The 13180-nt window shown below is 40.9% G+C and overlaps 1 protein-coding gene across 3 annotated transcripts in view; it reads left to right on the plus strand.

The window, feature by feature from the left end:
* CELF1 (CUGBP, Elav-like family member 1) overlaps nucleotides 1-3590 on the plus strand; it is a 39291-nt gene extending 35701 nt beyond the window's left edge. For 2 of the 3 annotated variants that reach the window (XM_009895639.1, XM_009895637.1), the window contains exon 13: nucleotides 441-1440. In XM_009895639.1, coding sequence (XP_009893941.1) covers nucleotides 441-568 — 128 coding nt within the window. In that variant the 3' untranslated portion in view covers nucleotides 569-1440. Of the gene's footprint in view, nucleotides 1-440 lie in introns of all 3 variants that reach the window. The other variant, XM_009895638.1, reaches the window with a different exon arrangement.
* The last annotated feature ends 9590 nt before the right edge of the window (nucleotides 3591-13180 follow it).

Consider the following 13180-nt stretch of genomic DNA (forward strand, 5'->3'; position numbering starts at 1 on the left):
AACATAATAGTGGTACAAGTGCCACGCTGCCTTGACAGGTACTTCACTGCAAACAAATCTACTCCCATAATGCCAAGAGGGGGATTTCAATGAGCTTTCATATATAGGTTAACATTTTCCAGGTTTAGTTTTCTCCCAGGTATGAGTTCTTATAAAATGAGCAGCAGTACTCATTTTTGTTAGAAGATTAGAAAATGTTATTTTAATTTCCTGAGCTTTTTATATCTTTTGGCCAAAGTTCCATATATCATAAAGCAATGCTTTCTGATAAGGCGGAGAGCCCTTAAAAGTTTTTATGAAGAGTCTAAAACAGTTGTGAGCTTCTAAAAATGGCATTTCATGCAAACATCTTTTACCTCGTGAGTACCTGCATTTCCAGTTGTAAGTAGCTGTTCTGGACAGCTTTGGCATGGTGTAATTATGTATTTTCCTTTCTTCAGGTTTTGTAAGTTATGACAATCCTGTCTCTGCACAGGCTGCCATTCAGTCAATGAACGGCTTTCAGATTGGCATGAAGCGTCTGAAAGTACAGCTTAAGCGCTCAAAGAATGACAGCAAGCCATACTGAGCGCCCCTCCCCTCCGGGACTGGAGTGAGAAGGATCTTCTGGTAAGTTGGAGAGGAGCGCACTTAGTGATTCGAAGCCCTAAGGCTGTGTTTTTACAGTCCTGGAAGCTGATCCATGCCTTCTATCTGGCACATCTTCCCCTGAAGACTCGGCTGCAGCCTCTGCTGAGAATCCCGCTTCGGATGGAGGACAAGTTTGTGCTTTTGTTTCCAGTGTTTTACTTTGGAGTTTAGGTGCCATATCGCTGAGGTGTTGTTTTTTTTTTGTTGTTTTTTTTTTCCTTATTTGAAGTTTGCTGTGTTTGTAACCAGTGTGTGTTGAGAAGGACCAATGCCAGCTCCTTGTGAGTGGGGAGGGAAGGTTAAAAGGAGCAGCAGAAACTGACACCACACTGCCTTGGGGTAGAGAGGAGAAGGGGAAGCAGAACTGACACCACACCACCATGGGGGAGAAGAGAAGGGAAAGCAGAAATAACACAGAACAGCTGATGAAAACAAAGATGGGGAAGGAGAACTGAGTCCATCCAAGTTTGGGACAGCAAAGAACCGTCTCCGTGCAGCCTTTATCGTGCCCCATCCACTCTTTGAAATTTCCTTAACTGTATGCCATGGTGGGGATTTAGTAAATCATCTCTGAAGCAGGAGACAGGCTAGAAGGGTGAACACATTAACAAGCCAAAGGAAAACTGCAGTGATTTTTGTTGCTGTATATGAAGTAGTGTTCATATAGCACTGTGAATGTACACAGCACTTTATAAAATTATTAGATAATGTCCCTGCCCAGAAAATTTCACTGACCGTTTACAGTTGAATATTAATGAGATGCAGTGAATTTCTCCATATTTAAGAAAACTTATCCTGTGTACTTTATCTAGGTTTTATAGAAAGGCATAGAGAGAGACAGCTTAGTTTGGATGAATACATCTGGGGCTGGAGACAAGAAACTTTTGATCCCTGGTAACCTGCAGAATTTTTTTGACAATTTTTCTTCTTAACAGTTCATCACATTCCCCATTTCTGTGGAATAATGTCCTTTATGCAGAGTATTACTTTGAATTCATTCTGATAAGCATAATGTAAGTGCTGTTTGTTTCTCTATTAAAATGACTGTTAAATTGAGATACAAAGCCCAGAGGTACCCTAACACAGCTCTTGAGGCTCCTGTTTCATACTTGTTCTCATAGGATTTGATTTCTCAGTCTTAACTCTGTTGCAAAAATAACTTCTTGTGTTTTTTAAAAAAAAAACAACAAACACAAACCCATTTGTGCAGTGATTTGGTAATTAGGTCTTTTTTTATACTGCAGTTTTCCTTTAAGGTGGTGTGTACCAGTGCAAAACAGGCTAACACAGGAGCTGTGGAACCAGAGCAGAGCATTGAGCCATTCAGTCTTATTCTGTCTTTCGGTACTAGCTGTTTATTTTCTATATTGAAGGAAAATTGAACACACCCCTTCAATGAACACACACTTTTTCTGCACACTTGTGAAATTGCTAATGCATTGCTAAGGGCCTTTGTTATACACTGGTTTTAGGGGGCTCAAAGGACTTTTGACACTCTGGCCTGAGTTGTTTTAAGAGATCAGAGTAGAGTCCCGTTTTATAACCACCAAAATTCACCTCTCTCATAAGAGGAAGTTTACAATTTCTGTGCGTCTTTAACAGAAGTTCCATTTACCTCATATTTTCTCATTTTTCCTTGTTTTCTTTGTATTCCTGGTTTGTGATGCTGTTTCCCAGGACACCAGCTAACGCTGTGTTTGGGAGCCAGCTGCTGAATGATGAGTGTGTGGGTCAGACATAGGGTTCGGACTTTCTGTTCTGCTCCAGCAGGAGGAGCACTAAACCCATCAAACCTGAGATCACGTTCAGAATCCGCATCCATGTTTGGTGGCCTGTTGGGAATGCAGGGCATTCCCAGGGGTAGGGTCCTCTGGGATCTCAAACCTCAGAAGTACAAGGCCTGACCCGTAGTATCCAAGAAGAGCCCTTTCCATTCTTAAATTGAAAATCAAGCAGTTAGTTCATGCCAGTCTGTCTATATTGATGGCAGACAGGTAAATCTATCAGTATTATTCAAATCATTTTGTGGTGGCAAAGGTTCAAAGGCCAGATTGCCAAATTTCCCAGTTATGCTGGCATATGGTACCCTTCTATGTTAATTATTTGAATCTCTCTAGAAACATGAACATACACTTAAGTGAACCATGTACACTTGAATTCTGCACGATGGGAAAGATGTGTCCTGGTTTTCTGAGAAAAGAGTGTTGGAGTGTGAAGGCCTCCAGGGTGATAATGGGATTTTTTTTTTTATAAATAATATACTTTTCAAAAAAAAGAAAAAAAAAAGAAAAAAAAAAAACATAGTTGAGAGCAACTGCTCCAAGTACAACCTGCTGTAACCAAGAATGTTGTTTCTATTTTTATAGAAGTTTTATACTGCTCCAGGGTGGAGAATATTTATTACCTAAATTATTTCACTGGAAAAAAAAGGCCAGGGTTTTGTAGAATCCTAAATGTGATTGTTTTACACACATAATGATGTGCATGATTGAAACTACTGATTTTCAGTGGCCTCTTTGCAGCCCCACAACTGCTAAATGGGGAAGACGAACGCTGTGAACCAGTGGAGGAGAGCACTGTGCTCTGGGGTCTCTACAGTCACTCTTACCTTCTTTGCACCCTAGCCCACTGTACTATCCGAGACCTTTGTCCTGTTCTTCTTTTAACCTGATGCTCTGGCCTCTTTACTAGTTATTTCAGTTGCCCAAAATTAGGTATTTTAGCTTCTGCATCCTGTAGTGTGTCCTCAATACTGTAGCTTATGGATCAAGTTTGGCATTGTTGCAAATAGGTGCAACTCCTGTTGACTTTAGGAGATTCACCAGTTTACACTGTGGCTTAGTTTTATCCGTGACTCCTCCCGGACATAATCACCTTAAGACACCTAATTTGGGCTAACTCTCTTGTGCCTTACTGGCATAACTGTAAGTATTGCCAAAAAGAAGAAGAAAAAAAAAAAATCTATGCAGGTTAAATTTTAGAAGATGTGATCCTCAGATGTGTTGAATCAATGCAGTTCTGCTCTCTTTAGTAGAGCTGCATCAGTTTTCACCAGCTGAAGATGTTGCCCTTTCTGTGTATTTGTTTCAGATTTACCTTTCTTGGTGTATCAATGTATATGTTGCCAAAGTTAATAAATGTATCAAGTATGTGACTTGGGCAGATTTTTTTCTGAAAACAGAACTGATCAGATAAGTCAAGATTTCTGTGTCTGTCTGGTGGCTGCCGCTGACTCTGGAGCTTTAGGCTTTTCTTGCCTTCCAGTCTTAACCCAGTTTTCTTCCTCACTCACTGGCAGGAAAGGCTGGGATTTTGGGGACTTGGGGCCTTTAAATTTATTTTTAATTCCTATCATGCTCTTGTTCAAGCGCAAATCAAATCAGCGTCAAATGCTTTATTTACTGGATAGTAGGATAAGAGTTGAGTGAGTTCAAATAAACTGCACAAGGATTGGCTTAAGTAGCTACATAGATAAAGTATTCTGTATGCTCATAAACCAAAGAATCTGAATTTTCTACAACAAAAGCTAATAGGACTGCTGATGAAATGGAATTCCACATTACATGTGCCACCAGGAAGTACTTACGTATTTTTAGATACAAGATGGAAATGGTCTGCTTCATAGATATATTTTTTTCTCAGAAGACATTTGATTTTACTAGATATGCCGTAATAAGATGAAAGTATTATGAACAATTGAAGTCTTAGTCTGATGCTACTTTGTATCGAGTGTTATAGTAAAAGAAATCATATTCTTCAGTCCCCTAGATAATCAACAGTCCAAATTAGGATATCTTTTTGTAGTTTAGGTTTTTTCTTCCAGTAATACAAAGCTTGCATTGTTAGAAATTGCCTTTGATATATAGTGATTAAATTTTAATCCTAAGCAGAATGAGGATTGGAATTTTGCCAAAGTATCTGATGCAATGATGGTGAGTATCTCTTTATGTTTTAATGGTGAGGCAGTTTACTCGCTGTGGGCACTACTATCTGGAAAATAGGCACCTCAGAAAATTTCTCACTGGCGAATATATCTATAAGGAACAAGCTTTTCATATGAATACTGAATAGCATGATAGATTCTGCTTGCATGATAGAATTAACTGAAGTGTTTCTTCTTGTTAATGGTTGTGAGTTAGGGAAGAACAAGCAGAATGAAATTGTTCCTATTCCATTTGTAAATATCTAAAAGCAACTTGGACAAAGCAAATTGCAAATGAAGGGTGCAACTACGAACATGTAAAATGCTTTGAGAGCTTCTTGTTGCAAACATTTAAACATAAGGATGCTATATATCCCTGAGCACACCTACCACAAAATACAAAACACAGAAGGCAGAATTATCACAGTTGTCAGAATAAAACAAGGATGAACTGGAATAACTTTCCCCAAGTCATTAAGTTCTTATCCAGCATCACATGGCTCTGCTCTTGTAGGCCAGTCCTTCCTCATGCCTTTAATGAAACTTAGTCTTCCCCTCAAAATTGCTGAGTCAAATATTTGAAAAATATCAAAAAACACCTAAACAAATCACACAAAGAATTTCTGTGGTGCATGCTTAGATGGCCCTTGATTGCATGCCTCTTGTTTCTTATGTCTCAGTTTGACGAATTTGCCTTTCTGGTTTAGGACTGAAACCTTACAGCTATCTGCAAACTATGTAGAGTATTTCTAGAACTATAGAAATAACTGCAGGAGTTGCATTGTACTCTGTTTGCTGGAGTTGGTTTAAACTCCATACTAAGTCCTTTCCCTGAATTGGAAAGTATGAGGAGCAAATGAAGCTCAGCAGTTCTAGTAAGGGGAGAGTTGCAGACTTAGTGGACAGTTTGCTTCTTGTCGCTTTGGATCTAGAATGCAAAACTTATTATTCTTAAATATGCTCTAAATGCTATAAGATAATATGCAAATCTCACCTTGCTCTAGTCTCTAACCAGTGGCTTTGAGATGTGCTGAAGAATAAGGCCACAAACAGGACATAAAGGAGGGAAGGGGGGCAGGGAGGAGGAAGGAAGAAAAAAGAAAAAACTTGCTTCCTCTCTCCTCTGCCTGCCACAATCTTCCCAGAAATGTTCCATGTCTCTTGTAATTCACAAGCTGAGGAGAGGACACAAAGGTATTTATATCACTTAATATAAGAATTATTTTATTTGTCAACTCTTCAAGAAAGCTTCAGGAAACACATATTTTTTTTTCTACTCCTCAAACTGGCAACAGTGACTGTAGAGCTTCTCAGAGTCCAGAATCCCCTCCTCATGAAGTCAGGGAGCTGGGGGCTGTTTATATAAAAGGTTGGGAATGGAAAATCCCTGTGCAGGTCTAATGGTATGAAAAGTGCTCAGCTAGGACAAGTCTTAACTTGCAGTCAAGTCTTAAGGAATTCTTCTCTGATGCGTGGAGTTTTTGTCTTGTATAATCTTCCCCACCCCACCCCCGTTCCAGATCACCTACCCCCAGTTTCATGGGCTCCTAGGGAATGAGAAGGGACTGTAGCTGAAAGAACGTGGATTTCCTGGGCTACCACTGCCTAAGAACTTCCCATGTTAGGATGCAAGAAGAGTCTCAGCCGTCAAACCACCTGTGAAACCCTTGTGTCCTCTGTCTTGTCTCTCGTGGTCTTAGTCTCTGTGGGCAAATGTTAGCCCTGGAGTCATGTTTTTTGGAGTCAGTCTCCTGGGGAGGGAGCTTGCTCTGTTCTTCCCCTAAACAGAGCTAGCGGAGACACTGGGCACGGGGCAAGGTGAATGCGTACTAATCAATGTGTCACTAGGCTGTGGTGTGCTCCACAGACTGGGTGTTGAGAGGGAAATCCAGGCCTCTGCTTCCATTTGGTTTCTGGCAGTTTGATGTTTACTCAGTGTCCTTCATGTACGTCAACTTGTACTTGTCCATCGTTGGCATGTGCTGCCCTTCCTTGTCAACTCCCTTCCCCAGGAGATCTCATTGTACAGTGCCCATTCTTGTTCTCTCTCTCCGTGTTTGGATGTACTGCTCTGTGTAACTCAGTGGGTCTCCCTCTTTCTGGTTTGTTTTTTTTCTAGATTCCTGCCGTTTGTTCATCGTTGTGCCTAAAGTGCCAGTTCAAGTACATCGTCCAAATCCTTGTCCATGTCGATGTGGCGTTCAAGTACATCGTCCAAATCCTTGTCTCTTCAGCTTCTCTGATGCTTGAACTCTCACCTTTGACCTTGTGTTGACCTTTGATGCTGATGTGTATTTTTATTATGTTTGTTTCTTTCTTTTTTTTTTTTTTTGTGCTGCCAAATTGGTTTTGCTAGAAAGACTGCTGAAGGGGAATATTTAAACTTGCATTTGAATATAAAAGAATTTCTATTTTTCTAGACCTTCATAAGATAACCACTTGATTTTGTGAACCTGATTCTTTGTAATTGTCTTCAGAGCAGCCTTGCTAGCATACCTTGTGGAGTATTTGTATTTCTGTGAACATACAGCCAATCACTTTCTAGGCTTAGTTTTTTCTGTGTGCTTAGTTTTAAAAACACAGTTTCGAAGAAAAAGTCAATTATATGGTGTGACTCATCTTTCAGGAGACTTCCTAGTCACATTTTGCTGATCTGGTTTCTGTGCTTGAGGAGACAGCATGTGTTTTTATGAGTTCAAACTTGTGACTTGAGTGGCATCAACAGAAAACACTTGAACTACGTTTTCTTCTGATTGTAGCTACATTTTTGCCCTGACATTTATTGATTTTATTTTTTTTCCCCCCGCTTCCCTGTGCGATTATCAGTCTGCAGTGAAAATTTGATCAAAGTTGATGTTGTATTTTGTTAAGCTCCAGCATGCTTGGTTTTTTTGTAACTACAATCTCCTCAGCAAAATGTGATGTTTTTGTTTTAATCTTTCAAACTAAGATAGTGCCCAGAAATGTTTTGCATGTTTCCTGCTGTTTTCTTCACACCCTCGTATATATCACCTTCACCTCTCTGTTTTCTATAGTTTGTGCAAAAACTGAGCAATTTAATGGGTTTTAAAGGTATCCTTTAAATTGGTGTTTTTGGTATGACAAATATCTGATCAGAAGCCACCTGAGGGCATCTACCTGTGCACTTAGACTGTCTGCCTGACAGAGCACCTGGGCCTTGTTCCATCTCCAGTGCTGTCAGAGGCTCCCAGGGGGCTTGGTTGCACTGTTCCTCTACTGGAGGTTTGGGTGGAAGGGGATAGCTGGGGAACAGGAAGATGGGGGAACTTCACAGTGTTTCTGTTTCCAAAGTTACCTGAAGCTAGGGCTCCTTTGAAACACTCTTTATGAGCATTTTATATAATTCAGGGCACATTTTTGTGAAGTCCAGCCCCAGTTTAATACCATCAGTCAGACCTTGGTGGCAGGATCCTTGAAGGACCTAGGTTAGCTCTTTAAATAAAGTATTTGAAATATCCCAGAGAAAGCATTTGTAAACCTGGTCCTACAACTGCTGGCTCTTTTCCCAAGTGACAAGCACAATACAACAGCCTCTGAAGCTGTTACCTGAACAGGGTACCATCCCCAGCTCTCTTCTCAAGGGCCTTAGCTGGGGAATCTCTACGGAGATTTTTTAGTTTTTGTTTTGTTTTTAATTGGGTAAGGAGCTAAGCAGTTTTTCTGACTTGCAGCATGAACTAAAACAGGTTACTGCTTTCTGGGTAGCAGCCTTCCCCTGACCCTACATACCATCTGCACAGGTAGAAACTGGGATGTAGCATCTAGATGAAGGCACCTGAAGAGTGTGTGCTGTGATGAAGTTTCGGTCAAAGGAGAAGCAAGCTAGTGTAGGTATCTTAACTGTAGAAAATAATGTGACATGAAATCCCAGGAGAAGGGGTTTTGCTGAGGAAACAAATCGTGTTTGATTGGATAGAAATCTTACTTTTGTCCAGTGTTTGGGATAATGCAAAGATGCAAAAGGGGTTTTTTTTCTATCCTACTCCTGAGTTGGCTGAGGATACTATATCCTCAATAGATTTTGGCTAGACTTGTATAGACAGTCCTTAATCTACTTATAAGACAGAACATTTTTGAAAATGGTACATAGACCTGGGAGTGAAGCGTGAGGCTGGATGAAAAAAGGATAGACACTTGTTTATTTGGGAGGTAGGGTTGTGGGCTGGCTGCTGTTAGTCCCACAGTCTGAATGCACAGGGCTGTGTGTCAGTGGGGGGCACTGATACCCTGCAGTGTATTGAGTAACTGCCAATACGTTTCTGTACATGCGCATTTGGTTCCATAAGGAACTTTGGGGAAACCTGTGGAAAAATATCTGAAGAAAACCAAAATGCCAAACGTTGGATGTTTCTTTCCTTTCTTCTTTCCTTTTCTTCCTTTGGTTGTTTTAATTGTTCTGTGGTGGTTTTAATGGATTTGAGACAGTGGAGCAGCAGCTGCCTTTCTGATTTTTGGCTGCTTTTTGTGAATAATTTAAAAAGAAAATTTACATTTTGGAGACAAACCTGTGGGCTTTTTTATTGGTACAAACATTGTATTTAACACTAGGGGTTTTGTACAGTTTTTTGCCTTTTCTACTAGAAAACAATGTAAAGTGATTCACAATGTGACGAGAAAACAAATTGCCACTATGACCAAATGTAGAGTCTGTTCTGCAGTAATGGGATTTAATCAACTCGAAGTCGTGGTTCAGTCGTAGAAATGCTTTTCTTTACCTTGTTTGAGCTGTTCCTTTTTTTCTTGTTTTGATTTGCAAAACAAAATGTCTTTTTGTGTGAAATTGTGTTGTACTCTGTAGAGAATTACAGATTTTACTTTAATGGTTTAAAAAGCAGAGGAGCACGTGTTGCTTTTCTGATCTGATCGCAGAGTTTGTGTAGTGGATTTAAAAATGAAAAGATTTGTTACAAGTTTGGAACGAGCGAGTATGTGTTAAAGGAATTTTCTTCCTTTTGTGTGTGTGTTTATTTTTTTTTTCTTTTTGTCCCAAAGGGCAACTTAAAGCTGTTTTAATTGCACAGACACACCGACAACAAGTCATTTTGTATATGCCAAGTGTGGTACCTTCCTTTGTTTATTTGCTATTAAACTGTTTGAGAAGAGTCCTTGTGTGTTGTATTTGTGTCTTAACTTGAGGTTCTTTTTGGGTCCAAGTGTGGGAAAATGAGGAGAGAGACAAGAGAACTATCTTCCAGTTTCTTAACTGTGAGCCACAAAAATTTTCATGGCCCAATACCACTTGTTCTGGACGTACAAGATAGCCCTGGGTTTTCACCTCTGTGTAGATGAGCTACTTTGAGTAGAAACTGAGAAGTTTTTTTGGTTGGTCAGCCTCCATTTCGTATCATTTGCAGTCACATCCCCTTCAGACATTAGATACAGAACAGCTGAGAACCTTGCATAATGCAAATACATGATACACTGAGTAGTGGGGCGTAGGCATATCCAGCCTCATAGACTTGGTGCTGCATATCCACTTGCCTGTCCATGCACTGTGCTTCATGGTTGGCATAACTCCAGACTTCAGCTATGTAACAGTACATGTGCGTGGTGGTGTGTGGCATTAGATAAGCACCAGCTTATACTGCTCTGATGAGCCCCATACCCACCGCTGCCTCCTCACCCCTTCCAGGAACATGGCCAAGCTTGCCGAACCTTCATGTTGCAGAACCAGGATAGGTGTCTGCAGTCCCCAGTATTCCTGGTCCTGGAAATACGGCACGGGAAGACTCCAGATGGGTTGGGATTACTTACTAGCTCAGGTTTTGTGATAAGCAAAAGTTACCTGCTTTGCTTTTAGAACTAAGATATGTCAATCATTTGAAATAAAAGGAGTTGTAAAAAAACCAAAATATTTTGGTGTAGGCAAAGTACAGTGCTTTTAGAAACTTGCCATGAGTTTGACGCTAATATTGCCTCTCTCAGAAGGAAAGTACCACAATGGCCATGACTTTGCCGCATTTCTGAAAGCTCCTAAAATTCGGTGATGTTACTTCTTCCTTCTGCTGTCTTGCATCTCAGAGACTGCAAGCATTTTCAGGGCAGCTGTGTTTCTCCTCCGTGTCCTTTTCCTCTGTTATCTGACATACTCTTGTTTCACCCTGTTACTTCCTACATGATTGTAAATCTGAGAGCACTTGCAAGCATCAGGATTCAGTGCTGCATTCCTTTCCCTGCAGTGCACCAATTGCAAAGTGAGGCGCTGAGCCACCTGTTGCAGAGTATGCTGGGATCCCTGCCGTTAATTTGCAGCTGTTGAGAAGGGAGGCTGGGGGGATTTCATTTCAGCTATGTTGGAGGTGAAGGATGGTGAGAAACAATGGAATTGGAAAAAGAGGTGGGTTAGGCGGGCTGGAAGATTCCTGCTTGTGCAAAAAGTTGGCTAGCCTCATCTTACCCAGTCAAAGCCCTGTCAGTTGTGTCTTACAGAACTGATACTAGATCCCTCTGGGTAGGTGGCTTTATTATTTTTTTAAGGTTTTTTTTTTTCTTTAATTTAAAAGGCCACCACCAACCAGTAGACAGTTAAACTACACATAAGAGCCAGTGTATTAATCTCTGAAAATATTCAGCATTTCACCTGAGTTTTTATATTTATCAACATCAGTAGGAAGTACACAAACCTGTAGATTAAGTCCTGATGATGAAGGTTGTAGAAGAAATTTTTTTTTTCTCTCACATCCACCTCCACCTTTCACTACTTATTTTGACTCCAGTCTCCGATCTTCCAGACAGAAGACAGCCATGTTCTGCTGTCTTCACATGGCCAGGAGTCGCCAGGGATACATTATGAAGAGCAATGGGGAGGAAGACAAGCAGCTCAGTGTGGTCACTCTGAAGAAGTGACTGTGTGATTAGCTACATAGCTCTGCTGCACGAGGGGTGAGATTCCATAATTTGGTGTTTCCGTGCACCTTGCAGGCTTACTTATTTGCAGTTCCTGAGAAGAAACTGTGGATCACTTAGTGTAGAAGCCATACCTGAATCTTGTATGAACTGGAGCTATCTTAAGCCACAGACTGATGATCACTCTGCCATTACTTTCTCAAAGCAACACAGGTAGTCAGTGTCTTGGTGATTCTACCCGTTTACCCCTCCTTATTTAGGCAGCTGCATTGGGCTCAGAGTGGTATGTTCCATATCAGAGTATGTTTCTGTTCTCTGAAAATACCCAATTTGATTTGATGGATCTAGCCCTTATTTTACTAGGATACTAAATCTCAGTTTATCTCAGCAGATGAGTTGTGAGTTGATTCTTGAGAGACTGAGCACTGTTTCATAAGAGAACTCAAAACCAAGGAAGTACAGTGTGATCAACAACATGCAGGACAGATCATTTCCCTCCTGTTAGATGGGTTTTGTCAGACTTCAAGGCATCCTCTTCTTACTTTGCCTATGTTTTGTGGGTTATAGGAGTGAATACTGAGGGCAGCAGTGCTTTGGTGAAGTGGTCCAAAAGCATTGAGATGAGTTTGAGTTACAGGCAGGTTACCTGTAGACGGTTAAGTTTGCAAAGTCGTCTGCTCCAGCAAAGAATGATGCGATTTTTGTTTTCCCCCTTCTTGAGCCCTGGCTTGATTCTTTTATGTAGCAGACTCCAACAGTTGCTGTCCCTGGCCTCCTAACTTCTCCAAGCCCGGAAATCTGATGGCCTCACTATTATCAGTGCTTTCTATGGGGATCGGTCTTGTGCATCTTGTGTCCATCCCACCACCCACCTCACATAAGACACAAGAATTACTGCAGGGAGGAGAGACTTTTTTAAATTCTGAATCAGACTTTAATGGAAGCCCTGAAATCTATAAAGTACCTAGACAATAATTTTAACAGTGCTGCTGAAGTGATTTTTGCACATTAACCAGCTGTACCTCAGCCTTACTTTTCTTCAGCCTTCTGTAGATTTTCCCATAGATTCTACTTCCAAAGTTTGAGAGTACACAGAGTCTATGCTGAGATATCATCTAGCACATGACAGCTCTGAAAAATATCATAGAGTATGTAAGCTCCCAAAAGACAGACAGTCTGATTGTAGCAAGACTTTTCTACCATCTAAAATGCTTTGGTTTTTAAAAGATTTTTTTGAGGAAATGTTGGAAAAAGGTATAGACAGAATCTTTTAAGATCACAACTGCTATGATGTAAAGCCTCTGGGTAGGCTGTGGTTCCTAATTCTTTAGCGTCGTGCTTACCTTAGTGTTATTACCTCAGGAAGGCTCCCTTGGGTTTGTGTTTCCGTGGGCAGCCATGACACAGGCTAGGATGGTCCAACTGGTGGCCTGTGAGAGGATTCTGTTGGTATTTACCTTTGCATGGGGAAGAACTGCCACCAAGTTCACATAGAAGCAGGGAGGCAGCTGGAGACATCCCTGCTTCTGCATGGGGGTCTGCTAAAACTCTGAATTGCCATTTCTTCTCTTTGGCCTGTGAAAGGATCCCAAAACAGGTGGCTGGGACTTCCATATCTGAAAAGCATTAGAAGTTCCTGAGGCATCCCACCCCCCAAGTTTGGTATCTCTTCTTATGAAGGACAGAATAAATCTATAGATAACCAAGATTGCGGCCATTAAAAATGCAGCACATCGATAGGGGTATGGACCCTGATTCCTA

The sequence above is a fragment of the Charadrius vociferus genome, unplaced genomic scaffold (genome assembly GCF_000708025.1).
Source record: "Charadrius vociferus isolate BGI_N301 unplaced genomic scaffold, ASM70802v2 scaffold111, whole genome shotgun sequence".
Taxonomy (NCBI): Eukaryota; Metazoa; Chordata; class Aves; order Charadriiformes; family Charadriidae; genus Charadrius; species Charadrius vociferus.